Source organism: Ctenopharyngodon idella, chromosome 12, assembly GCF_019924925.1.
Source record: "Ctenopharyngodon idella isolate HZGC_01 chromosome 12, HZGC01, whole genome shotgun sequence".
In the NCBI taxonomy this organism is placed as follows: domain Eukaryota; kingdom Metazoa; phylum Chordata; class Actinopteri; order Cypriniformes; family Xenocyprididae; genus Ctenopharyngodon; species Ctenopharyngodon idella.
In genome coordinates this window covers 23,742,710-23,770,678 of record NC_067231.1, presented here as the reverse complement: position 1 = coordinate 23,770,678, position 27,969 = coordinate 23,742,710, and the positions used below count along the sequence as shown (strand labels likewise).

General features: G+C 35.6%; 2 protein-coding genes and 1 long non-coding RNA gene across 5 annotated transcripts in view; 1 reads left to right on the top strand and 2 right to left on the bottom strand.

Annotated features, from left to right (window-relative positions):
• Window positions 1-119: 119 nt before the first annotated feature.
• unc13d (unc-13 homolog D (C. elegans)) lies at window positions 120-22,014 on the top strand. The gene is made up of 34 exons (XM_051913906.1): window positions 120-702; window positions 2,183-2,227; window positions 2,309-2,356; window positions 2,471-2,527; window positions 2,612-2,719; window positions 2,811-2,870; window positions 3,125-3,191; window positions 3,357-3,531; window positions 3,618-3,662; window positions 3,771-3,842; window positions 4,014-4,083; window positions 4,318-4,422; window positions 6,249-6,341; window positions 6,543-6,643; window positions 6,846-6,963; window positions 9,183-9,304; window positions 9,417-9,507; window positions 11,394-11,450; window positions 11,558-11,655; window positions 11,969-12,020; window positions 12,107-12,237; window positions 13,797-13,917; window positions 14,077-14,229; window positions 14,359-14,454; window positions 15,090-15,296; window positions 16,924-16,998; window positions 17,094-17,173; window positions 17,263-17,368; window positions 17,659-17,730; window positions 17,953-18,036; window positions 18,107-18,227; window positions 18,786-18,909; window positions 20,374-20,570; window positions 20,687-22,014. Exons 1-34 carry the CDS (start codon window positions 640-642, stop codon window positions 20,788-20,790), a joined length of 3,318 nt encoding a protein of 1,105 aa, XP_051769866.1. The 5' UTR covers window positions 120-639; the 3' UTR covers window positions 20,791-22,014.
• Window positions 18,868-20,410, bottom strand: LOC127523334 (uncharacterized). Its single transcript, XR_007932847.1, has 2 exons — window positions 20,271-20,410; window positions 18,868-20,116 (listed from the first exon to the last, which is right to left on the bottom strand). It is a non-coding gene; the product is annotated as an uncharacterized LOC127523334 (long non-coding RNA).
• Window positions 20,946-27,969, bottom strand: part of unk (unk zinc finger) — a 20,790-nt gene continuing 13,766 nt past the window's right edge. For all 3 annotated transcript variants that reach the window (XM_051913908.1, XM_051913907.1, XM_051913909.1), the window contains 9 exons: window positions 27,558-27,642; window positions 27,172-27,395; window positions 26,314-26,379; window positions 26,053-26,221; window positions 25,057-25,155; window positions 24,747-24,932; window positions 24,232-24,416; window positions 23,613-23,873; window positions 20,946-22,483 (listed from right to left, as the gene is read on the bottom strand). In XM_051913908.1, coding sequence (XP_051769868.1) covers window positions 22,346-22,483; window positions 23,613-23,873; window positions 24,232-24,416; window positions 24,747-24,932; window positions 25,057-25,155; window positions 26,053-26,221; window positions 26,314-26,379; window positions 27,172-27,395; window positions 27,558-27,642 — 1,413 coding nt within the window. In that variant the 3' untranslated portion in view covers window positions 20,946-22,345. The remainder of the gene's footprint in view (window positions 22,484-23,612; window positions 23,874-24,231; window positions 24,417-24,746; window positions 24,933-25,056; window positions 25,156-26,052; window positions 26,222-26,313; window positions 26,380-27,171; window positions 27,396-27,557; window positions 27,643-27,969) is intronic.

Here is a 27,969-nt window from a genome sequence, read left to right as displayed (position 1 = left end):
ACCATTGTTGCTTTGCGGTCTGAAGCTTTTTCCTCTCCTAATGCAAATCAGTGGTGTTTTCCATTACTACTCAAAGTTATCTGCTGATATTCACCAGAACGGATCACACACTGCAAGCACCATTCACATCAAATGGTGCAATATTAGTGTACTACAGCTACAGACGGGTGACATCTTGTCAAACCATGGAAAGTATGAGTGCAGAGCATCCTGTTTGAGAAGAAGCAACTAAAACTGCACCGTGGTGGTTCAAATAGAGAATAAATATATTAAGATGAAGAGTGAGTGGCATAGGGTTGTGCATGGTGAGAGAGGAAGGAAGATGGAGTGACAGAACAACAAGAGGAGACGACGTGGTAGCAGTTTCTGCTGTATGAAGAAACAGTTCAGTTGCAGGTCCGACCTTTAACAGGAAACGACAACTTCCGCACCCTAAATGAAACACTGCGCTCCTAAACATGAGACGTTTGTGAAGACTCAACACTTGTGTCCATTTAGGCGTTTGACTCTTTGATACAGCACACAAGAAAAGCTGTAAGCATCCTTCGCCTACTTACATTGCTTGTGTTTTGGAGAGCTGAATAATCGGGAGAGGAGTATCTCATGTAAAGGAGTGTAGGTCAGAAACAGCTGTCAAATATGGTACCAGTCCAAGATGGGGCATCCACACAGGGGGAAAATCTACTTCTTCCTCCTAGAGAGGTTAGTAAAATTCATGGCTATTTAAAAATCTTTTTTTCCCTTTTTTTTTAAATTTTTTTTTATTTTTTTAATGGTGTCAAAATAGTCTTCATAACGTATTTTGAGTCTAAAGCCTGATATGTTGCTTACGTAGTGGTATTGACATGTCAAACAGTGACAGCAGCGTCCTGCAGTGCTATATTTTAAAGCAATTTTAAACTATTTTTTTTTTTATAATACTTTGGTTTTAATGACCTCATATTTATGAAGTGACAATATCTGTACTTCTGAAAAAATAATTTATCACACTACAGGACTATTTTGAGCTATTATTAACTGCAAAAATGCCCAAAGGTGATTGGAAATGGTAGAAAAATGTAATAGTGACCTGTTACAGATTAAAAACATTTTAAACATTTTAACCTAAACTACTGATACACACAAACACACACACACACACACACACACACACACACACACACACACACACACACACACACACACACACACACACACAGGTTAGGTTTTGCTATCTTCGTGGGGACTCTCCAAAGATATAATGATTTTTATACTGTACAAACCATATATTCTATCCCTCTACACTAAATCTACCCATCACAGAAAACTTTCTGCATTTTTACATTTTCAAATAAGCATCATTTAGTATGTTTATTAATCCATTTCCCTCGAGGTGACTGCGTATACACACAAAATATATTCACAGTACCACAGTTGATAATCACAGCCACAGCCACTGGTTTCTTTTCCAGGGACACACATAGTTCCTTTATTTCTTTTTTCAGTAAGATTAAGCCGTCTTTACTCATTACACACTAGGAATGTGTCACAGAAACCCATGATTGTGGGTCACTATCATGAGGTTTCCTTATTGCTAATAATAAGGAAGTACAGAGCACAGCAGAGAAGACAAGTCAACATTGCATATTTGCATTGGGATGTTCCATAAAGATCCTGGCACTTGATAACTGATCACATAGGGGGATATGTGATATTATATATTGTGTGATTTTATATCTTGGCATAATTAGTAACAGACAATCATATGATGTACTAGTGTTTGAATTCATTTAAGAACCATTTTAGTCAGTTTCTATGGGCCATCTCCCGCAAAACACGAGAGACTGTCTATGAATTTCCTTGGCGAGGATTTTTCCGAGGTTGGTCGCCAGGTCTTTCCCCAACCCTCCTCTTTGGGACTCACGCATGCATTCACACCTATGGGCAATTTAGCATCTCCAATTTACCAAAACCCACGCAGACACAGGGAAAACATGCAAACACGACACAGAAAGCCAAGATTCGAACCAGGGACCTTCTCACTGTGAGGCAATAGCACTACCCACTGGGCTACTGTGTTGGAATACATGCAGGCAAACAACAGAAGTACTGTATTTGGATGCTGTTTCTATTTTTTTGTTACCAACGCTTTTGTACATTTATTATTAATTACTGTCTTTGTTTTATATGTTTCTGTCTGTAGTCCCACAATGAAAGTGCAGGGTCCAGTCGGATCCGACCGAGGCAGGTACTGTATGTCTTTCTTTCTTTCTTGCTTACTTTCTTGCTTTCTCACTGAATTTAATTGAAACTCTTGTTCCCCTTTCAGTCCTCCCCTGCACGGAGAATTGGCATGACCAGAAAACTAAACAGAAAGGTAGGGAATTATTCCTTCTGTAATCTTTTTTTTTTTTATTATTAGTTTTTGAAGGGATTTTAAAACTCTATCTATGATTTTTAAATAAATTATTATATTTGCTATATCTCCAAGGATTTCAAAGACTCTGAGAACCCAGAGGAGAGTGAAAAGAGACATAAAGAGAAGGAGGTAATGATTCATCAGAGTCATATAACTTCAAGTATTTTCCTGTGATCACTGTGAAAAAATGAATGACTATTATTGTCCCTGTAGCTCAAACCGCTGTACAAGGAGCTTCTGTACACAATCACTCATAGTTTAGGAAGACCACACACAAAAGAGCAATACAATGCCAAGCAGCTTCAAGACTATATCAGAGAGGTAAGACAACACACACTTCTGGATTTTTTGTAGTCTTATAGTTAGATTATGTTAAACATAAATTATGTCTTAAATATTCATTCTCTGACAGGCATTCTCCATGACAGAGGCAGAGCATAAAACCATGAGTGAAAAAGTCCAGAGCTCGTTGGTAAGAATAATGTCAAAAATTACATAAAATTATTATATAATCTCCTGTGTCACATATGTGTAATCTATAAGGCATAATGTACAGCTAGTCATTACTGCAAAATAATCCGGTCAGGGTGATCAAGGCCCCCGGAAAGCATCTGCAAACAACTTGACAGGTGGCAAGATTGCAAGAAAAGCTTGTTATTTTTGCCTGTATATCATTACATTTCTTAATTTGTTATTTTTGAATTATGTACATTTCTCCATGACTAGGCCCCGATCTACTGCCTCATGGTTACAGTGAAACAAGCCAAGGGAATTCTGGGGAAGGACATTAGTGGTATGATTTTATCTGCTTTTTGTTGAACGAGGGATGTTAATTTTACAGTATAGTGTAATAAACATACAAAAACATATTGGATTTTCAGACATTGCATTTTTAAAATAGCTAATATCCAGACAACCTCTTACATGTATCTGACCTTCTCTGCATTTTTGATAACAGGATTCAGTGATCCGTACTGCCTGCTGTCGATCCTAGAAGACAAGGATTGTCATGGTAGTGGATCATCCAATAAACCTCAGAAAGCAGTAGTGCGGGATTCAGCTAAGGGGCAGGTGTTGCAGACAACCATAAAGAAACAGACTCTCAACCCCATCTGGGACGAGACCTTCAAACTGTGAGTATGCAAAACTTTTATAGAAAGTATTTTACCACAACTTGTTGGCAGATCATTTGGTCTCACCACTCGCTCCTCTTTTACAGAGAGTTTGAAGACATGTCAAATGGCAATTTCCACATTGAGATGTGGTACGTGAAGAGATTTTTTTTTTTTTTTTTTTGAGAAATAAGAAATACTGATTGTATTGTACTGTATATTTTATAATTCTAAGGACATCAGAAATGTTTGTTTTAAAGGGACAAAGATGAGGAGGTGTCACTAGTGCAAAAATTTGATGAGTTTCGCACAAACATCCATGGACTTAAAAGGTTTGAAACATCCAAGGCTTTAAAATAAGCTTTGAAAGCTGTTTACAAATTTAAATTAAATTTAAATTTTATTTTAAAGTGAAAGTTTTTCACTTAAGTAATTAAAAAAACAACAAAAAAAATGGTGTTGGCATTTAATTTAATGCTGAGTGTTCAACTGTCTCTTCACAGGATGTTAAAAGATGCAAAAAAAGAGAAAGGCCAAGATGATTTTTTGGGGTATATTGTTCTAAAGCTGAAGGTATTCTGCATTACACTCATTAATGACTGCATTATTATGATTTTTAACATTTTCATATCAGACCTGTATCAAGACATGTCCTACCTCAGACACAAAAGACTTTTTATGTAATATTTAAATAAATATAATAATATAATACATTATTATTATAATATAAAGTACCCAGAAATCTCAATCTCTCATATTTCTGTTGCATGGCATGTGCTTTACTGTATGTATGTGTGTTGTGGGCAGGACCTGCATTGCACAGAGGACACGTGGTATAAACTGGAGCCCCGAACAGAGACATACCCAGACAGAGGACAGTGTCATCTTCAGCTTAAATTCATTCATAAAGAGGTGAAGGCTTTTTCTCCTGTGTGAATCAGCAGGACATACAGTTGTGCAGTACTTAAAAATGGTGGTTTTTGTTTGTGGTTTCTGTTTATTTTTAACTGGTAAAGATCGCAAAAGGATCTTCCACTGTGTTGCAAGCACCTTTTTAAAAAAAAAAAAAAAAAAAGTGTCATTTTAATGTCTTTTTAAAAAGTGAAGTGCAACTGTGTGAAGGACGAAAGCATGTGGTATTATTTTCAGTTCATCTAATGTTTGAGAACTGAACATAAATATTTATGCATTATTATTTATGGCACGGTTATAATCATTAAAAGTAAACCAAAACTATTAAAAACATTGTTAATAAAATATAAATAAGAGACTTAAAACTTGAACTAAATTTGAAATGTTGATAAAATAACTAAAATAAATTAAAGTTAAAACATATTAAAGTTAAGACATATTTGCATATTTACACATTTGCTGTCAAGAGAAAGCAGCTAAAATGTTACATGACATTTCTTTTGTTCTAGGTTTGTTTTTGGGGTTTTATTATACATGTATACAGTAAAATAAAATATAAATGAGAGATGAAAAACTTGAACTAAAATTAGAAATGTACTAAAAATATATAACTTAAATAAATTAAAGTTAAAACACTAAAATGACTAACTGGAAATAAATAAGATAAAAAAATCTAAATATTAATATTTAGAAAAAAATAATAAAATCAAAAGCACATAACTACGGAGCCCCGGACATGACATGCAGGAAAAAAAAAAAAAATAGTAGACTAAATCGTGCACACGATTTATTAATTCGTTCCCTCAATTTACTAAAACTTGCGCACGATTTATATTTCGTTCCCTCGATTTACTAAAACGTGCGCACGATTTACTATTTCATTCCCTCGATTTATAAATCATGCGCATGATTTATAAATCGAGGGAACAAAATAGTAAATCGTGCGCACGTTTTAGTAAATTGTGCACATAATTTAGTAAATCGAGGGAACGAATTAGTAAATCGTGCGCACGATTTAATTTTTTTTCTTGCATGTCATGTGCAGGGGCTCCGTACATAACAAATGACTAAACATAAAACAAAATTTAAAATGAATACTGAAATAAATAAGTCATTTCATAAAGTCACAAGTCATTTCACTCGGCGGCCATCTTTGAAAAGCCTCTCAGGCATGCAAGTGCAGCTCCTATCTCTTAATGGGGAAACATCAAATTCTCCAAAGCTGTTCGCAAAGCTTTCGATTAAATTTCATATTTGAAATCACCAATGAAATCTGACAACAACTGTCTTATAAATTTTGTTTTTCTAAACTAAGTCATGACAAAAAACTGCATTTTTTAGGCTGGATCAAGCTAACGCACATGCGCAGTCCTAAGCTGGAACTGGAGCTTCAAACGGCAACTGCAGTGATGTGATGACTTTATCAATCGGCGATTGGCTCTTATTTAGAAGGCGGGACTTGTTCCATCATATTGCGCGTTGCACTTTCCCCCATTCATAATAATACAAGTGCACAGTCTTTCTGTATATAATGTCTTTAATAATACTGAAATAACAATGATATGTAGTATGTTATCCAAAGTGAATGACAAACAAAGTGGCAGAGTTATAAGATACAATAAAAGGATCTAGTAATAAATTAGTCTTTCTTACAATTTAATTATTTGTAGACTGGTCTTGACCCCTTTGAAATAGACCAAAAATAAGCCCAAACCAGAGATGAACATTGCAACCTGACTATTAGACCTTTAGTACACTTCATATATAGTTTATTTACTCAGTATTGACTTGATTGTTTAATCTGATGGTTGAATTATGATTGGCAGAGAGATGAGAACCTGAGTGCTGGACGGAGTCCTTATGTCAACTACTGTGGCATCCTGCAGCAATTTGTTCAAGCTCATATCTCTAAACAACAGGTACATCTTTAGCAGACAATTTATGAAATCTTTTCTAAAAATGATGAAATATCTTGAAAAAACAGCCACTGGTTGTGTAAGCTTCAACACCACTTCCTGCTGCACAATACTGTTTATATACTGTAAAGTTTAAAGCTTAACTATTCTTTTCACAACATTTTCTGCATCCTTCTGTCTTTTTTTAATCCTCTCACCCCTCAGGACAGTAACCCGTGGAAGGGAGAGTTGTGTGGGGAGGGGACGGCCCTGCTCGAGTACTACGCCAACCAGAATGACATTTCACCTTTCCTCCAAGACTTGGCGTAAGAACATGTCATATATCACGCTTTACATATCTGAAAGCAGATGCTGATTTGTGCTTTTTATGTACAGATTTAAACTATACACCCAGTTTAGATGAACTCAACAGTGTTAGCGTGCAGTTTAAATGTAATGAATGGAGTACATGCCGACTGAATTTAAATCTCTTTTGCATTCGTGTGGGTTGTTTGTGGGGTTTTACAGGAAGTGGGTGGCATACAGCAAACTTTACCAAAGCCTGGAGGTGGACTCAACCGTGCTTTTCCAGCAGCTAACCAGTATAGAGTATCACTGGGACCAACAGGAACTCCCCTACCAGCAGGTTGGTGATTCTTGTGCAGTTTTTTTCCCCATGTGATGTGAACGTTGACACATATAGCTTTTAGAGTGGGTGTCAATGTACAGAAATAGAAAGTACTTTTTACACTGCATCACAAGCAGGAATGTTGCACAGTGTCACATGATGTGTTGACAGTTTATCGCATAAATCATCAGTGTTTTGAACTGATATCATTTCATCAAACCCCAGCGTCATGCTGTGGTAAAGTTGAGCTGCATGTCTTTACTGTCACAAGAGAGCAGCTACCATGTTACATAACAAACATTTCTGTGCTTTTATTCTAGGTCTGTTTTTGTTTTTATATATATATATATATATATATATACACACACATACAGTCAAACCAAAATTTATTCAGACACCTTGAAAATTTCATTCGTTAATACAGTTTATTCACTTTAGTTTAAAAAAAATGGTAATAAAATATGACAAGATCTCAGAGTTAAACTGTGTCAGAAAAAAAATAATCTTAATTATGTCAGATAACACTTAAGCAAAACATGGTCAGGTCAAAGTGTCTGAATATTTTTGGTCCCAAATTTTTATCAATTTTACTAGTAGTTCACTGTATGAGAAATTTTTGGGTATAATATGTCACAGTTTACTTTATTTTGCTATCCTCACTTACATAAATGAACTATAGTGTCCTGCGCCCACTAGTAAAAATGTATCAAAAATATCAAAAATGTCTGAATAATTTTTGTAAAAAATCTAAAATGTCTGAAAAAAAAAAAAAAAAAAAAAAAAAAAAAAAAAATATATATATATATATATATATATATATATATATATATATATATATATAAATAAGACTACTGTTAAATTTTTTTACATTACATTGATCAAAAGTGACAAACACATTTATAATGTTAAAAAGTTTTCTATTTCAAATACTGTCCTTTTGAACTTTGAACACCAAATCAGGATGTTAGAATGATTTCTGAAGGATCACGTGACCCTGAAGACTGGAGTCATGATGCTGAAAATTCAGATTTGACATCACATGAATAAATTACACTTTAAATTATATTAAAATAAAAAACTTAAAATTGTAATATTTTTTCACAATGTTTTTTTTATTCTGTTTTTTTTTTCCTTCCAAAAAAACAAAAGCATTTAAAAACCTTACCAACTCCAGACTTTTAAATATATATATATATATATGTGTGTGTGTGTGTGTGTGTGTGTGTGTGATGTCTGGCCTAGAAAAAATGACATCTTCACCCTTTATTCAAATATTATAAAACATTATTTCATATTTAGTTTTTATTTGTGATAAAGCAATGAAATTGTGCAAACATAATATTTGGCCAGGCAAGAAATCATGAACACATGCAAAAACAAGAGAGAACCAACAAAATACTGTAGTCAATATATGCTTTTTCCTGAGAGTTTTTTGTCTTTTTATTGCATAGTAAAATAAAACCTGTAGCTGTGCACTGTAAAAGTGGTAACCAGCAATTGTTACCTTAACCCCCTCAGACCCTGTGTCCATTGGAATGGACATCACATGGATTTTGGTTTAAACCAATAAGATTTTATGTTTTTATAATATAAGTACTGCCTGGTCACTGATTGGTCCCTGATCAACCAATCACAATGAAAGTATGACCCATAACTTAAGCTGATTCAGGCATCACAAGAGATAGACATGGCTAACCAACTAGACAGGAGGAGGAGGAGCTCTTTTTTATCTTTTATGTGCAGATGTTATGTTCATGGTAGCATCATCAACTTGCACCTATTTTAATCTTAATAGTATCAAGTGATAATATTCAAAGTTCATGGTTAAAATATTTTTTGTTGCTTCAGCCGTGATGTCCATTGTAATGGACATGAAAAAAATCTAATAAAAAAAATGAGCACAAATCTTTTTTTAGACTCATTTATACATTAAAGAATAGCAAATATCAAGTGGATAAAACTTGCTCACTGGAACATAATTAATGTCTGAAGGGGTTAAAGAGCTATTTCTGCCTGATTTAACCCATAAAAATGAGTTTTGTTGGTACAAATTAATGCATATAGGTTGGTTCAGTGATGTTACATAATATTTTTGACTTGAATAAAACCAGTTAATTTACCATTTTTAGGTTACCATTTTTTTTCAGTGTAGTTTACCTTTTCTTTTCAGATAATTTTGTCAAATAAATACCTATACCAAGTTGTTTTGTTCTTCTCTCATGTTTGTATGCTAACAGAAACAGGAGCTAGGTGACTCTCTGCATGGGTTTCTGCAGTATGGGCTCTGCTTAGTGTCCAAATACAGGGACATTTATCCTCCAAACCCTAAAACCACACCACGACTACATACACTGCTCAGGTAACACACACAGACTTACATAACTTAAGTTAGCCATGAATAATTTGTTTCTGTCTATATTGTTTTTATGCAAAACTCCCATAAAGTATATTTCTGTTTTGTGTTTATATAGAGTTCTTGTCCAGATTTGTAAGACCCGAGCATTTCAGAAGCTCAATCCTGCTCAATTTGACTTGCACGTTGAGGTCACAGATGCTGTTGTTGTGAGTAACAAATAATGATTAAAAATTATTCAATGTTCTATTTATTCAATATATAGTTCTAACATGTTACATCACAATAAAATACTGTTTGCACACATGTCCAAAATAACGTTTTGTGTGTACATGAGAACAAACAGGACAGTTTTGGGACTATATATGTATGACTCAATTTATATGTGACCCTGGACCACAAAACGAGTCATAAGTCGCACGGGTATATTTGTAGCAATAGCCAACAATACACTGTATGGGTCAAAATTATCGATTTTTCTTTTATGCCAAAAATCATTAGGATATTAAGTAAAGATCATGTTCCCTGAAGATATTTTGTACATTTCCTACCGTAAATATATTAAAAATTTGTTTTTGTGAGTGGATATGCGTTGCTAAGGACTTCATTTGGACAACTTTAAAGACGATTTTCTCAATATTTTGATTTTTTTGCACCTTCAGATTCTAGTTTTTCAAATAGTTGTATCTCGGCCAAATATTGTCCTATCCTAACAAACCTTAGGACAAAAGACATACATCAGTGGAAAGCTTATTTATTCAGCTTTCAGATGATGTATAAATCTCAATTTCAAAAAACTGACCCTTACAACTGGTTTTGTGGTCTAGGGTCACATATATAAAAGTGTATATATATATATATATATATATATATATATATATATATATATATATATATATATATTATATACACACACAGTCATGTGAAAAAGAAAGGACACCCATTAAAGACAGTTGCCAATCTTCTCAGGAGTGGACGTCCTCCCAGCAAATTCACCCCAAGGCCAGACCATGCACTGCTCAGAGAAATTGCAAAAAACTGAAGAGCTACACCTCAGACTCTACTGGCCTCAGTTTACATGTTAAATGTTAAAGTTCATGACAGTACAATTAGAAAAAGACTGAACAAGTATGGCATGTTTGAATGGCTTGCCTTGAGAAAGCCTCTTCTCTGTAAAAAGAACATGGCAGCGCAGCTTAGGTTTGCAAAGCTGCATCTGAACAAACTACGAGATTCTGGAACAATGTCTTTTTGGACAGATGAGACCAAAGTGGAGATGTTTGGCCATAATGCACAGCGCCACGTTTGGCGAAAACCAAACACAATATCAGCACAAACAACTTCATACCAACTGTCAAGCACAGCAGTGGAGAGGTAATGATTTGGGCTTGTTTTGCAGCCACAGGCCCTAGGCATCTTGCAGTCACTGAGTCGACAATGAACTCCTCTGTATATCAAATATTCTAGAGTCAAATGTGAAGCCATCTGTCTGACAGCTAAAACTTGGCCAAATTGTGTCATGAAATTTGGGGGTCACAAAAACACCAGCAAATCTACACCAGAATGGCTGAAAAAGAAAAGAATCGAGGTGTTTCAATGACCGAGTCAAAGTCCAGACCTCAACCCGATTGAAATGCTGTGGCTAGAGCTGTGCATAGACAAATGCCAGGAAACCTCAATGAAATGAAGCAACGTTGTAAAGAAGAGTGAGCAAAAATTCCTCCAGAATGATGTGAGAGACTGATAAAGTCATACAGAAAACATTTACTTGCTAAATGTGGTTCCACAAGCAACAGAATCATAGGGTGTACTTAGTTTGTCACACATGGCTTCTCCAGTTTGGCTTTATTTTTGTTAAATAAATATTGACACTGTGTAATGTAATATAAGTCATGTGTTATTGTTAATCTGAGGTTGTATTTACCTAATTGTAAGGCCTGCTAAAGACCAGATGACTTTTTATTATGTCCTGATACTTAAAACCGTAGAATTCAAAAGGGTGCCCATTCTTTTTCACATGACTGTATATATATATAATTTAAAACTTTTTTAAAGTCTTTTGTTTATTATTCAAAGCATGTTTCTTTTCTCCCAGAATGGCACTGTAGAGTGGTTTAACATTAAAAAAGGTTTACATCAGCCCATGACCAAGGTGAGAAACTATGCAGATTATTAAGATTCAATCTATATGTATACAGAAAATATGTTATTCCAATAATTTTGTGTAAGTTTAGGCTCATGATAAATGCTCTTTGACAGGATCTGTTAGAGACCGTCAGTGCCCTCTCTCTGTTGATTGGAGAAGTGCAACAAGACATTCGACTCAGTAAAGATGTCTGGAATAAGGTGTTTGTCAGGTAAGAATAATGAACTCTGTATATACTAATGCATATACTATAATTTATAAGGTCGTTTTCTGTTGTAATTTAGTCAGCTCGTTTACTTCTAACCAGTGTATTTCTTCAGGATGTTGGTGCTGAATATATCTGCTGCTCATTGGATTTAATTTCATTAAGAAAGCCTAATCTTCACCATTTTTGAACTTGTTTTTAGGCCATTTTTGTGCCACTAAAATGATGGCCAGTTAATTTGATAGCCATGCTTGTCCATCACGTCACTGACAAGAAGTGTTTATGACTCTCTTTATAATAAAATACTCTCTTTTTCCAGTGCTGTGCAGTTGGATGTTTTCACTGTGGTTTACCAAAAACTGGACTCTCTGGTGAGAATCAAGAAATATATACACATTAAAAACTATTCTGCATTTGTTGTCTGATTAGACTTTTTGTATGTTGTGTGTGTGAACAGCTGGCTGAGGAGTTACAAGCTACACTCTCTCAGTTGGAGAATCAAATGGATCAGCCGTTGGCAAACAGCTTGTTTCCTGTGTATCTCACCTTGCAAGCCATCCACAAAGACAAAGCCTTCTTACAAAAAAGGTCAGATGTTTGCTTGTTGATATTGTAAAAATGCATTTAAGGGAACAGCAAATGCTAAAAGGTGATTAAAATTGTGAACAACAATTGCAAAAGTTACAGCACGTAAAATATACACTTTATTCAGTACATATGACTTTTAACCTAAAATATTGATGATGAATTTTAAATGTTTTATTCATCAACTACACAGCTGCACTTTTGATAAGTCCTACAATCGGCTGTAACCTCTGAATGTAACATGTAACATGATGTACTCAAAATCCCTTTAAATCTCAACTCAATATTCCAGCTAACAAAATATGTTCTAAGAATGTTTTGCTAACATTCCCATTACATTGTAAAAGCGTTCTTTCTGAATGTTCAAAATGCCCACTTTTTAAAAATGCTTTAAAAACGTTAAGGGAACATTCCATTTTATCATTTCACAATTCTGAAAAAAGTACTAACATTTAAAAAAAAAAATGTTAGGCGAACATTTTACCAAACATCCGTTTTTTTTTTTGTTTTTTTTAAACAAAAAATCGTTCCATGAACAATGTATAAATAATGTTTTTGTGCTAACTTTTTGAGAACAACTTAAAGACCAGATAACTTTGAACGAATGTTTTCTTAAAGGATTAGTCCACTTTCAAATAAACTTTTCCTGATAATTTACTCACCCCCATGTCATCCAAGATGTTCATGTCTTTCTTCAGTCGAAAAGAAATTAAGGTTTTTGATGAAAACATTCCAGGATTATTCTCCTGATAGTGGACTTCAATGGCCTCCAAACGGTTCAAGGTCCAAATGACAGTTTCAGTGCAGCTTCAAAGGGATTTAAACGATACCAGACGAGGAATAAGGTTCTTATCTAGCGAAACGATCGGTCATTTTCGAAAAAAAATACAACTGTATATGCTTTATATAAACAAACGTTCGCCTTCTAAGTGCCGCCGCCAAAACCGCATTTATGTATTCTCCAAAATGTTTACGCCTTTCCTATTCAACTTACGGAAAAAATGTAACTGGCGCTGCGTTCGTTCCGTAAGTTGAATAGGGAAGGTGTAGGACATACTGCGTAAGCTTTTTGGAGAATACAGAAATGCGGTTTTGGCGGAGGCACTTAGAAGGCGAACGTTTGTTTATATAAAGCATATGCAGTTGTATTTTTTTCGAAAATGACCGATCGTTTCGCTAGATAAGACCCTTATTCATCGTCTGGTATCGTTTAAAGCCCTTTGAAGCTGCACTGAAACTGTCATTTGGACCTTGAACCGTTTGGTGTCCATTGAAGTCCATTATATGGAGAAAAATCCTGGAATGTTTTCATCAAAAACCTTAATTTTTTTTCGACTGAAGAAAGAAAGATACGGACATATTGGATGACATGGGGGTGAGTAAATTATCAGCAAAAGTTTATTTAAAAGTGAACTAATCCTTTAACGTTACTGACATGTTTGTTCATAATCTTGAGAGAACCTTGCTACAAAGTTAGCTAAAGTTCTGAGAATGGCTGGGGTATTTTCTGGCTTTCTTAAAATCTTTACGTCACAAACATGAAGTTTTGATTTCCCTTTCAGAGGGAAGTTACTGCAGCTCACATGTTTCCACGAGGACTTCAGAGATGCTCTTCCATACTGGTTAAACAAAGCCTTTAGCACCACAATGGAGAGGGTGGAAAAGGCTGTGCAAGTGGATCAGGTAATAGATAGTAAAGCTCTTCTACTTGAAGAACTGTCTTATCGTTGTTCTTGTTCATTCACATTACATATAAGATTAAAATGGCTTGATAAGTTGGTCATGTTGACTTGAAGCTCAAGGAAAGTACATATGCTCACATCATCTCTCTGTCTCTTGTAGTTGCAGCCGCTGCAGACTGGAGCAGTTCCCATCAAGCACAGCTCTTCTGCAGTGGACATTGCAGCATGTCTTCACCCTATTGCTCAGCTCTGGGATCAGTTGAGCTGGCCTGACCCGGAGGAGGCCTTCATGTTGATGGTCAAACTCACAGAGGTACACACATGCACACAAAAATTGTAGCATTTAATTGAATTGTAGGATGTATAAATATACAGTAGATGTGCGTTTTACAGTGTCACCACGTAACTCTCTCTTAATGCGGCTGTATTGTCTGTGTTACAGGATGTGTGTAAGATTGCATCAACATACTGTCAGATGCTGAAGGCTCGAGTGAAGGAGCTCTCTGTAGACTCGGATCGAGACAGTGCTATAAAAATGGTGAGATGATGATCACTCATATTCACTGTACTTGCTGCTCAAAATCCTATTCTAAATGTTTCTGTCTATAGATAGTGGTTAGAAAACGTAAGTCCTATTCAAACAGGACTGGTTTTGGTGAATTCAGGTTTCATAGACATATTGTCACTCCCGTTCAAATCAAAGACATCTTTGTTTTTCTTGCTAATCCAGTACAGAATTTTTGTGATGGCTGATATTTTCTTCTTTGAATGGAGTTTTTTTTAAATGAGTAATTTCATATTTTTTTTATTCAAATAATGGGTAATATAATGGTTGGTTTATGGCCTGCTAAAATAAAATAAAATAAAAATATATCCATAGCACATGGTTAGGTTTATAAAACATATCTGAATAGTGATATAGATGTCATTATCTTTCACTTTTAGATGTGTTTTAAATGTGCATGTAAAATTACTTATTCATTCTATATAGTTCTCAGCTTATATGTGGCACACTCAGTCTGGTTTATATAGTAATTTGTATTAACATCTTGTTTTTCTGAGTCTCTCGTGTGGTGTGGTCTTTAACTTTGCATGGTGTTTTAGCTCGAGTTCTGTGACTATCTGCATTTGGTTATAATTGTAACTCATTGTGGTTTATGTATATTTATTTAGCTGTGCGTGGTTGTGAACGATCTAGAGCATCTGCACACCGTTCTGACACGTCTGCCACAGCAGCTAAACTGGGCGGGGCTCCGGGAACGCACGCGACACGTGATTGGAGAAACTCAGTTCCAGAATACACTTCCATCACAGCTGCAACACACAAAGTCCCTCCTGAACAGAGAGATCCGTTCTGCAGTTGACACGCTCGGGAAGAAGGTATCATAACTGTGATTACATCATCAGTGGCATCAGTTTGAGATTATTTCATTTGTTATTTCATAGTTTTACTATTGAGAGTACAATAGGTGTGTCCAAACTGGCATCTATACTCAGTGTTGGGGGTAACGCATTACAAATAATGTGAGTTACGTAATCAGATTACTTTTTTTAACGTAACAAGTAAAGCATTACTTTTGAATTTACAACAAAATATCTGAGTAACATTCTAAAAATAAGTTAATAAAAAAAATAATAATAATAAAAATAAAAAAAAATTCTAGGGTATGTTTATAAAAGCTACTTAAATATCCTAATTGAACTAAGGCCTAATCCTGGCTTAGGCTAAGCTAGGGTGACCATATGTACCATTTTCCCAGGACCAGGATTTTTCCCTGTCCAGGATTTCTAAATTGCCTAAAATGGCTTGAGCCCTTGCCTCTTTAATCATGAAAGTGGTCATATCAATGTGCCCCCGGAACGCGATTTCTACACAGAGGTCTGTGCAAGCCACTGCTCTTATTGACAGTCTTCATGCAATGCATTAAAATGTTGTCGTATTTGCAATGCTTTGACCGTTCTCTGTAGATCCAGCCTTCTCGCAAGCCACGATTGGTCGATTATGTATAATGCATGCTATTGGTCAAATTATTTTTCAGTCATTACCTTCCGCAAATATGAAAACAAAACTAAAACTGGGACATTTTATGCAACTTAGGAATCCTGGACAGGACGCGTCCTGGAAAAAAAATGGCACATGTGGTCACCCTTGCTAAGCCCTTTCTGTGAAACCAGGCCTTTATGTATTTTATCTCACTTTATTAACCAATGTCTTTGCTGCTGACCTTTGATGATCAAATTCAACCATACTAATAAGTTAAAATGATAAAATGTTGAAATCTTTTTATTGCTGAAGTAAGTGTTGTTTTGTTTGAGCTACGCCCTCTACTGTACAGGCGTGAATTTGCAGTTCCTTCAGCCTGAGGCCTTTTCATTTCACTTTTGGTGTGAAAGGGCCTTTACATTTGCCAAAAATAGAACTTTTTTGTTATTAAAAGAACAAAAAAAAACAAGGAAGGCCAGCTCAAGTGAGAAAAAGAAACACAAAAGTAACATAGCCCATTACCTTCCATAAAAAGTAACTAAGTAATGCAGTTAGTTACTTTTAGGGAGTAACACGATATTGAAACTCATTACTTTTAAAAGTAACTTTCCCCAACACTGTCTGTACTGTTATCAAAGTATGATGGGAATAATCTGCTCTAAATCCTAAAAATCAAACCTAAAAGATCAGAAAGGTTCTCAGAGCTTGCAGATATTGCTGAACAGAGAAACAGGTAGTGTTATAACCTGAAAAATTATGAAAAAAACGTTCCATGAATGATGAATAAATAATGTTTTTGTGCTAACTTTTTGAGAACATTATTAAAGACCAGATAACTTCGAACGAATGTTTTATCAATGTTACTGGAAGAGTGTTTGTTCATAATTTTGAGAGAAACTTAACATTAGCTAGAATGTTTCCACTTTCCTCAGAGTAATGAAAGTAAAAATAAGAAAGTGCTCAGTGATGCTTTCACAAAACAACCAGAACACATTTTATCATGTTTGTTGTCACTCTTTTTAGCTAAAGACAGACATCGAGACACATGTTCGCAACATGGCTTCCCGTCAAAGGCTTCCCTCCAGAGATACAGAGGAAGTAAGGCATACGTTTTTGAGTTTTATCAGCTTGAGGTTTAAAATGACATTTTTCTAAACCACTGCAATACTGAGTATTTAAATCTCTATTTTTAGGCTGTGGTTCCTTTAATGAAATATTTGGAAAAAGAACTGCAGTATATGAATGAGAATTTGGTTCAGGAAAATTTTAACAGGTATCTTTTTCAGCGTGACTATATCTTTATATTTTAGTTTTCACTTTAGGTAATCAGGCTTCTTGATAAGTTTTAATTGTCTCTTTCAGTCTTCTTACTCCATTGTGGATGAACTCAGTTAAGATTCTGCATCAGGTGTCTCAGCTGGAAGACAGTAACTTGGTTTACTTCCAGAGATTACTGTACACACTGCAGGTTAGTTCAGCCTTTCAGCCTAACCCTAAATATTACACTTTAGCATGTAACTCATCCTGCACTAATGCTACTTCAAATCTTGTGAACTGTTTCTAAACCTTCAGACTTAGAATTTTCTACCCAGAACCACATATTAATAAAGTAAAAAACACTCAGAACAACTTAGTAACCTCTTAGCAACACCCTGGCAGCCATCCTAGAATCACGGTGGAAAGTTTTGCATAGATAAATCACCCCTCATATTTTCTTCAGAAATGCAAGAATCTAATTTTATGTTTTTGTTTTGTCAGTGTTTAGAACAGTGTTTTTATGCTGAAGGGAATGGACTACCTAATGAAACACTACATACTGAGGAATATAAGGTCAGTGTTATTGTTTTATGCTCTTGTTTTTCTTTCTTTTTTGTTCCCGTTCAAATATGTATGCTAGTGCTCAAAAGTGGTTTTAATTGTAATAATATTTCACAATTTTACTGATTTTACTGTATTTTTGATCAAATAAATGCAGCCATGGTGAGCATAAGAGACTTCTTTCAAAAATAAAAAAATCTTACTAACACCGAACTCATGATTTTTTTTCCTCAGACACTGCGGGTAAACCTGACTCAAAACGCTTTAAGCTCTAATCAGCTGATAGAGAAGTTCTTCGAGAGAAAAGTGTGGGAACAGGTGAGATCAGAGTATGAAATTACCCGTTAGAGCCAACGAAGTGTTGCTGATTTGTTTACATTTCCTACAGAAAGTGTTTAATGGAGAGAAATACGGAGCCGTCACTCTCATCACCTCATACAAACGCTCAGAGGAGAAACTGCATGTAGAGGTTCTCAACGCTGTCAATCTAATTCCTCTCGACTCAAATGGTGAGAAGACAAACGCTTTTCTTTTGTATTTTGCTAGCTAATATAAAAGAATTTGGAAATCTGATGAATCAAGAGCCGGGAGGTCTTGAAACTATCGTGCTCTGACACTGACAACACTTAAAGGGATAGTTCACCCAAAAATGAAATCATTTACTCACCCTCAAGTTGTTCCAAACCTGTATGAATTTCTTTCTTCTGCTGAACACAAAATATATTTTGAAGAATATGGGTAACCAAACAGTTGATGGACCCCATTGACTTCCATAGTATGGTAAAAAAATACTGTTTGGTTACCGACATTCTTCAAAATATCTTCTTTTGTGTTCAGCAGAAGAAAGAAATTCATACAGGTTTGGAACAACTTGAGGGTGAGTTAAAGATAACAGAATTTTCAGTTTTGGGTGAACTATCCCTTTAAAAATATCTGAGTGTCATTGCATTATATACATTTCAGAAGTGGCATCTGCACATAAATGACGCTGCAGCTTTTCTCAGAACTAATTTTGTGCCTCTGATCCCTGTTGATTCTATGAAACTGGATTGTTTTGTCCATTACAGGTTCCAGTGACCCTTTTGTTCAGCTGTCTCTAGAACCAAGACACGTGTTCTCTGAAGTAGAGCCACGATCCACCAAAATCAAGAACTGCGATCTCAACCCATTGTTTGAAGAGTCCTTTGAATTGTATGTAAAAAAAGCTCTTACTCTCATGACAACCTTACAGTTTGTTCACTTTTAGAAGTCATACAAAACTCCCTCTTTTCTCATTGGCTGGGTATTAAGCTGTATTTTAAGCTGCCGTCCACTAGATTCACAGAAGAGGATTTAAAAAAACCAAAAAAAAAAAAAAAAAACCAAAGACTGAAAGGGAAAAGTGTTTCTTCCTCTTTTTCTCCTGGTTTTAATACAAACCAAACACTCAGTAATCATACTCATTCTTTCTACATTACATGCCACACACCAACTTTCACTTTCAAGCTGTCTTTTAGTAGAAAGCCTCAAATTTAGGATATGTTTACATGACAACGACGTACTAAAAGTGGAAAAGTTTTTCTTTTGCTTTTTTCGCGTAGAGACAACATTGTCAAAAAGATCCCCGTTCGCACGGATTCATGAAAACAAATAAAAATCTTGCATTATGCATGCCAGGCCAGTAGTTGGCAATATCACTTTGTAAAGAAACACTACGCACCTATAGACTGAATATGTTTTTGTAGTTTACATAGGCTGCATCCAAAAACCTAGGCAGCTGACTTGTTGCCTCGCTGCCTTATCAGGCAGTGACTTGTAAGGCATGTTTGTGCATGAAGGTACCTCACGAAACTGATTTCAGACATACTTCAGAGGCAGCCTAACAGTTTAATGATCTACCGCAAAATAGCGCGAGCTTTGATGAGAATTTCTCGCTAGAAATGACATCAAAAGTGGAAAATGTTGGTCAAAAACATACATTTACACACAAACAACTGACCAGCAAACACAACTATCGGACACCATTCTTATTTTTCTAGCTCCAATGTCACAGAATGGAATGCACAGGATTGTGGGATATCAAAGGCAGTGAAGGATACATCTATACTGCCTTCAATAATTGATCAGATGAAGGTATCTCAGGAAATGGGAAGTAAAGCCAACATTGGATTCGGACATGCTTTGATGCCTGCCTACCTTGAAATGTGTCCTCCAAAGGCAGCATTTGGTGCCATGGTGTTGTGTAAACACCCCCTTAACCATTATCAAATTGACCGTTATTCCTTGTGAAGTGTAAATTGTTGTAATTTCATTATGACTTTGGAATGCAATGGTTACTTTACTGAAATGAGGCAGACTCAATGACATATGCAGCCTACAAATGTGACCTCTTGAGGACGCAGCCTTCTAAATAAGACAGCTCAAGGGTTCTCAACTCTGGCCCTCGAGGTCCACTTTCCTGCAGAGTTTTGCTCCAACCCTGAACACATTTGAACAAGCTAATCAAGGGTCTTCAGGATTACTAGAAAGTTATAGGCAGGAGAGTTTGATCAAAGTTGGAGCTAAAAGTGGACCTCGAGGGCCAGACTTGAGAACCCCTGTTTTAGAGGATCCAAATATAATTTTTTATTGTTGTTTTATGGTTGTAATGTGGTTTCTGTCCTCTTGGGGAAACAGTTCTGTTACATTGGAGAAGTGCCAGTCTCCAGGCGCATGTCTGCTGGTGACAGTGCTGGACCATGACACTTTGAGGAGTGATGACTTCGAAGGAGAGGCGTTTCTGTCTCTTAAGGCAGTGCCAGGAGTCGGAGGCGGACCCCATAATCCAGAGCCTGCACAGATACGCCTACCTTTGATGCACCCCAAACCCAACAGTATGTCACTTCCTGTTATATGTACTTAGTTTAAAATAAAATGAGATTGAAATGACATAGGGGAGATTAAATTATGTCAATCATTCAATGTCTTTGTGCCATCTCTGTTTTTGTAGGTGAAAATACGTTGAGGTTACTTGAAGCCAGAAAGGGTGAAAAAGAAGCTCAGGCCTTCGTTAAATTACGCAGGCAAAGAGAAAAGAAGTCTCAGGAAGCCTGAGAGGACAAAAACAGGAATCAATACCAAATTAACTTTTTTTTTTTTTTTTTTTACTTTTCTATTATTTGTTATATAAAAAACATTATTTAATGCCCAACTTTTTTAATTATTGTAATAATGTGTAATGATATTATTCTATATTAAAAAAATAAACATTTTCATCCAAAAATATACATTTATTGTCTTTTACAAAATCAGACTGAGACACTGTATATGAACAAAACTGAGCATGTGATTTCTGAATTCACAGTGAAGTTCTGTTTCAAAGGAAGTCGTATGTTGAGCATCCCATATAACTGTGCCTTCAAACTGAATTCAACTAAAATCATCCAAATAAATCGAAAGTCAAGCCCTCTTCTGACAGCCGTAGCTTATGACTGCTCTTATGTTTGGTAATCAGTGCACATGATTTCTATTCTCCACTGGTGTCAGAAATGTGTTCACATAAAATGCCTCTACATGAACAGAAAGCTGCAGTTGGGGAACGTGCTGTTTGTTTAGTAAACAGGCAAATTATTCATTCAATAAATGCATTAAATAAAATATGCAAATTCTAGGAATTACATAAAAGTGTTTGCCTTCTTGCTTTTGCACTCCAGTTTACCATGACTCTTTTTAATAAAAAAAAAAAAACAACAACAACCTGAGAATGAAAAGCTGCAAAACCATTGTTTTCGGCATTTTGCTGTGTAGCGGTCTCCTGGAATTTCTCCTTTAAAAAATCCTACAAAAGTAATTGTAAATTTCCTATATAGCTACCTACTATGCTAATCTGTATTAATTACGAAATCTTCCCGTCTAGTAAAAGTCATTTCAGCTGCACTGAAGATACACAAACTGCATTTCTTCTGTAAACATTTCAGAATGTTCTGGAAGGACATTCCACATTTTGACTTAAAGATGTTTAAAAACAAAAAACTAACAGGATTGTCTTACTATATATGTGTTGTATGTGTTATGCTTCTACATAAAGCATACAGGGAATATCAGAATTTGGTATCATCACTTACATATTTCTCTCTAAATGCGTTTCATATAAGCACTAACTCAATTATCAGTGCTTTACAAAACTTAGACAATGTCAGAATACTAATACAGGTTATGTTTGTTTTGTTCTCATTTAAAATACATGGGAAATTATGATTACAATGAGACATAAGCATATTATTATATATATATGTGATGTTTTGTCCCCACAATAAACATGAAAATATCACAAACTGATCATGTATGTCATAGTTTCTCTAGTAATTGTCTTTTTTTTCGAGGAAGAAAATGGTCCCACTGAGGTTTAAGACTGCTTGCATGCTAGTGTAAAGGATATGCCATGGCATGTCTTATTGATATGGTCAATATGCATAAAACAAGATCATATTTCTCAATTAAGTCCAAGATAAGGCTGAGCTGGTTTCATTTCTTTTAGATTTGGGCTTTGTGTGATACATTTAACCCTAGTTTTAAATAGAGAACGTGTGAGGGGTCAGGGTTTATATCTAGTGTCTGGATTATAGCATTAGGATTACGTCTGAGTTTATGACCGTGGGATATTCATGCTCTACTGGTGTTCGGTGCACAGCGGGCATTCTGTCGAGGCTGCACATTGTTCGCAGTGCAGGCCATGTTGGCATGGCAACGTCACTGATCCCATCTCATTGCAAGATAGACAATATAATCTCTGCTTCCTGAACACAGCCTGAAAGAAGGAATGAGGGAGAGAGAGAAGACAGATTAAAACACAATCCAACATGTTTTATTATTAATCTAATTGAGCTCTGCTTGTACATCAGATTATTAGGTGAACCTTAAAGGGTTAGTTCACCCAAAAATGCAAATTCTGTCATTAATTACTCACCTTCATGTCGTTACACACCCGTAAGACCTTTGTTCATCTTCGGACCACAAATTAAGATATTTCTGATGAAATCCAAGAGGTTTCTGGTCTATAGAGGAGTCATATTCCTCATGGATTTCATAAAAAATATCTTAATTTGTGTTTTCTGAAGACAAATGAAGGTCTTACGGGTGTTGAACGATATGAGGGTGAGTAATTAATGACAGAATTTTCATTTTGGGGTTAATTTTTTTTCACCCTTTAAAGAAATGCCCAGATCATATATTACCAGAATCAAAAGAAGAAAAAAAAAGAAAACCAAAAAAAAGAAAACCATAAAAAATATTGTATTTAAAATGTAAAGCACAATTGCAAGCCAATTTGAAGTTATATTTGCAAATTAAAATCACCGAAAAAATTAAAACTACAAAAACTTTGCATTTGCTGCAAAAAATTTGCTTAACGCATTTTAAATAATATAATATATTTATTATTAATTGAATTAATTTATATTAGTATTTTAAATAATATAATATAATATAATATAATATAATATAATATAATATAATATAATATAGGTTTAACACAACACTTGGTTAAACACTTTACAATAGGGTTTCATTTGTTAACATTAGTTAACTACATTAGTTAACAGGAACTAACAATGAACAACACTTTAATCTAAATTAATGTTAATCTCAACATTTTTAAGATCAAAAGTTTAATGTTAACAATAGTTAACTGCACTGTGAACTAACATGAACATTAAGATTTTAACAACTAATATTAACAATGCTTAATGCATAAACTTAACATTAGTTAATGCTGTAAAAATATTAACAAATAAGACCTTATTGTAAAGTGTTACCATTATATAATATAATAATACTTTTATATTAAATAATTTCTTAATGCAAAATATAATTACTTTGGATGAAACAACATTTTTCACAAGATTCATCAGTTGTCAGGTAGCTGGTGTGTGAATTACCTGTTCTACAGTGCGTAAGCAGGAGCAGATCTGTGCCTGCAGGCTGCAGATTGAGCTGAGTGGAAGTCTGTGGAGTAACTGTAGCTGGTGAAGCTGTAGATGTGGGTTTTCTGAGTGCCGTAGGCTCTCTAGCGCCTCCTCCAGGAGAGCTCCTTGCTGCTGCGCCTCCACTTCAGCCTGCTGCGCTCGGTCCGCCTCCATACCCAGCTGCCCTGCCAAGTGACGAGCTTCCTCTGCATCTGATTTTAAGACGGCCAATGACTGTGGCAGTTAACAGAAAAGGTTGTTCAGAAATCTTGTCATCACAATCATGAGTGCCTTTACATATTACAGCCCAGCACTTAATTTGTATTCAGAAACTTGGCCTATCCTGATGAACAACAGTTGTAATAACATGTAACATGAACAACATGTAATTTTTACATGCAAACAGGATAGCAAAGCATACATTCCATGTGGTCTTAAAGGTACAGTAATCCTACAGATTATTTCTCAGAATCAGAAAATGGGTGAAAAATGAGGTCATGGGGGAAAAAAAATAAATAATAAAACTCTATAAAAGTGTGAAATATGGTCACCCATTCCTTTCACATAAACACACACACAGATGGAGTCTGACCTGAGCCATCTGTCTCCAGCTGTGGTCCCAATGTTTCAGCACCCTGTGTGCCTCCTCCACTTCCTGTTTGAGACGTGACGTCTCGGCATACATGCTCCCCGTGGAAAGCAGGGCAGGGGGGGTACCTGGTGAGCTTTGGCCTGTCGGAAAATGTTCCCAAATACTGCTGTTCATGCCATTTAAACCTACAAAAACAAAACAAAATCATGTTTGACAGGATTCACTGCATTGTCTGTCCAGTTCATTACCACAAAACAAAACAGCTTTGTTTTAAAAAGACAACTGATAATTTAATGCTACATGTGACTGCTATAAACTCTCACTGCCTTTGTAAACAAGAATGTTGACCTAGATATGTCACAGGAGGTCTAAACTCTTTCTGATACCAAGCAAGAGCCTTGCAAAAATAAAAAATAAAAAAGCAGATACTGCTTAATAGAGTTTAGGATGAAAATACACAGTTCAACACATCATTAACCCAGTCAGCTGCCATAAAATCAATAAAAATAACAAACCTAAAGAACCATGGGAGGTCCCCAAAAAGCTACTCTCTGATTGGCTGGGTTGTGGCAACTGTGCTGAGAGGAATGGAGAATGGTGAGCTCTGATTGGTGGAGAAGGTGAAGGTGATCTAAAAGGGGAGGGGCTACTTAGGGAGCCAGGGATGTTGACAGGTGCTGAACTCTGTAACTGACTGCCTCCTGTGGAAAAAGAATAACAAAAACAAAACAGATGTTAAAGCTGAATTTTTGAAGTTGTGACAATACAGTTTAAAGCAACAATGCTATCGTCATCATCTGATAAGACTATAAAGTCATCACCAACCCAGCATCAGGCCCATGCTGGGTAGAGCTGAACTCTCCAGACTTTTCTCAAGAGCCGAGACTCCAAAGTCATTCAGGTCCAGATCATCCAGGGCAGATTCTAGTGAAGATGAGAAATATATACAGTTTTAATAAAGCTCAAGGTATATTTTCGTACATAACTACAACCAGGGCCTGACATTAACTTTTTTGCTCACCAGCCACTGTGGCTAGTGGTTTTCCAAAGTTACTAGCCATTTAGCATTTTCACTGGCCACAATTTTTACATGGATAACATGGGGAAAAACTGCCATATAGATATTTTAATATTATCTCATAATTTGGCAGCAGGTATATTAGGCTGCTGTCACTTTAAGACCTGACACATGGATCCATTATGTTACATTATGAGTTTTCTTTTCCAACTGTTTACGTTCACTTAAAATATAACTGATTGTGTTTATGTGAATACTTGCCAAGACTGGCATGTTGACATTATTTTGTGCGTATTTGACTGTTTAAGCACAATAAGCAGTGAAAAAGAACTCAATTTAGTGCTGAGAGGTGGCTTATCTGCGGGAATGAGTACAATTTTGCAAATATGATCGATCCCAAGCTGAAATTCAAGCCCTGTAACACCAACAATTTTCATCCGGAGCAAATGCGCTCTGCTGGAATTTATTTTCAAGGACGTACCTTGTCTATTAATGTAGCTTAAGTAACATCTTCAGCTAGTCAGCTTGAAATCCTTTCCATCTAAAATGGTTATATCTCTTAAGCCTAGTAGTGAATGTTTTATGAGCAGTAGGATCATTTCTCTCTCCTTTTTTAGTTATGAGAAAGAATCATATTCATCCGCAGTCACGCAGAGGCAAAGCGCAACCAAAACAATGTTCTTCCACAAAATACATGCAGTTTTTTTTAACTGCTAGAGGGCCAAATGTTACATAGTGTACCTTTAATATTTAATAACATAATTTAATTTTAGGGTGTACTACCTCCCTGACCAATCACTCACCCACTACAGACTCCACTGTGTCACTTGTAGGGTAGAAAGGAAGAGCGTTGGCGTTCATGCCTGATGAGGGGCCGGGGGGTGCAGGGCTGGGCGGAGTGGCTGCCAGGCTGGAAGGTACACTGGAGGACATACTGAGAGGACTGCCGACAGGCAGAAACACCAACAAATCCTGAAAAAACACATTACATGAAATAACACCAAAGGAGCTTGGCCTATTTGTAATTTTCATTAATGTCTGTTTAGAATCAATGTGTACAATACCTGTTTGCTGTGCATGGAGGACATGTCTCTGCTGCGATGTTCCATTGAAAAACTTCTATATTTGGCCTGTATGAAAGAAATGAAAATTATGCTATAATAAAACAAAAAACTTTAGTATGTGAAGTATTAATCCTTGGAATTCACTCAAATTTCACCAAAATGACAAACAGACATACTTTTTTCTTTATTATTTTTTTTTTTTAAGAAATGAATACTTTTATTGAACAATGATGCATTAAATTGATCAAAAGTGACAGTAAAGACATTATAATGTTACCAAAGTTATCCATTTCAAATAAATGCTGTTCTTTTGAACAATCCATTCATCAAAGATTCCTGAAAAATATGTATTCCAGTTTCCACATTGTTTTCAACATTGATAATAAGAAGAAATGTTTCTTGAGCAGCAAATCAGTGTATTAGAATGATTTCTGAAAGATCATGTGACACTGAAGACTGGAGTAATGATGCTGAAAACTCAGCTTTTCCATCACATGAATAAATTATACTTTAAAATTAATATTTAAATGTTAATATTTCACAATATTACAGTTTTACTGTATTTTTGACCAAATGCAGCCTTGGTGAGAATAAGAGACTTCTTTCAAAAACAAACTTACAACCCCAATTTTTTTTTGAACAGTAAAGCATCTGAAGCCAATTAAATATTGCAGAGCACAGTAAAAATTTAACTTTGGAAATTTTAGGATGACTATGACATTTCCTGGCCTGGAAATCATAATTTTAAAGTTCTTAAGTTTTCCATGACAGTGGAAACCTTTTGTTTGTCCCAAGAATACCAATGTCTTTAAACTGAGGCCTTCAAATAAAAGAATTAAGAAAGTGTTATTGCTTCACCTGGTCTTCCCTCTCAAACCCAGGGGCTTTCCCATAACCCCCCTCTCCTCCTAGACAGGCATCAAGACTGGAGGACTCCTCAAACAGAACCCTTCCCAGCAGCCCTTCTTCTGTAGTTGCACTCGGGCCACTCTGGCTGAAGTCTTCTAAGGTAGAGGGGCAGGAAGTTGCAAGAGGAGGTGAACTGCAATGTGCAGACAGCTGCTCATCACTGACACTTACTTCTGAGAAGCAAACGGAAACAACACAATCAATATATTCAGCAAAATTAAATATTTCACACCATCATCAAACATTCACATTTACAATAGATATAAAACATCTAATACAACGTATAGTGTAAATAGTGTGTCATCACATGGTAACTTTCCAAAATGTAACCTTACTTTCTAAATGGGCAAAAGCGCAGAACGGCCCTCTGGGACAGTGTCCACTCTGCTGAATGTCGTTGCATTTGGTAGATTTGTATATCTGTGGAGGAAAACGTAAATAAATATCAGGGTGTTGCTAGGGTGTTCTGGCAGGTTTCTTCTCTACAATATTGTATAACCAAGGTTCTCAACAAGGGGGCCTCAGCAAACATCCAAAGGGGCCTCGAGATAACTTAAAATGATTTAAAATAAGATAAAACAAGCATTAAAATAAGCTAAACAACTAAAAATCAAGATATTTCAGATTTAACAACCGTTTAAAACGCCATAATCATTTTGTATATGCCAAGCTCTAAAATATTTAATGGGTAGAAATTGTGATGACAAATATTTTTAAATCACGAGTGACTGGAATAATCATGTAGAA

Excerpts from the sequence above, each read along its gene's own strand:
- unc13d (XM_051913906.1), top strand. The coding sequence starts at position 640 with ATGGTACCAGTCCAAGATGGGGCATCCACACAGGGGGAAAATCTACTT. Across the intron at positions 3,663-3,770 it reads AATTTCCACATTGAGATGTG|GGACAAAGATGAGGAGGTGT; the intron begins GTACGTGAAGAG and ends TTTGTTTTAAAG. Across the intron at positions 9,508-11,393 it reads AGGTCACAGATGCTGTTGTT|AATGGCACTGTAGAGTGGTT; the intron begins GTGAGTAACAAA and ends CTTTTCTCCCAG.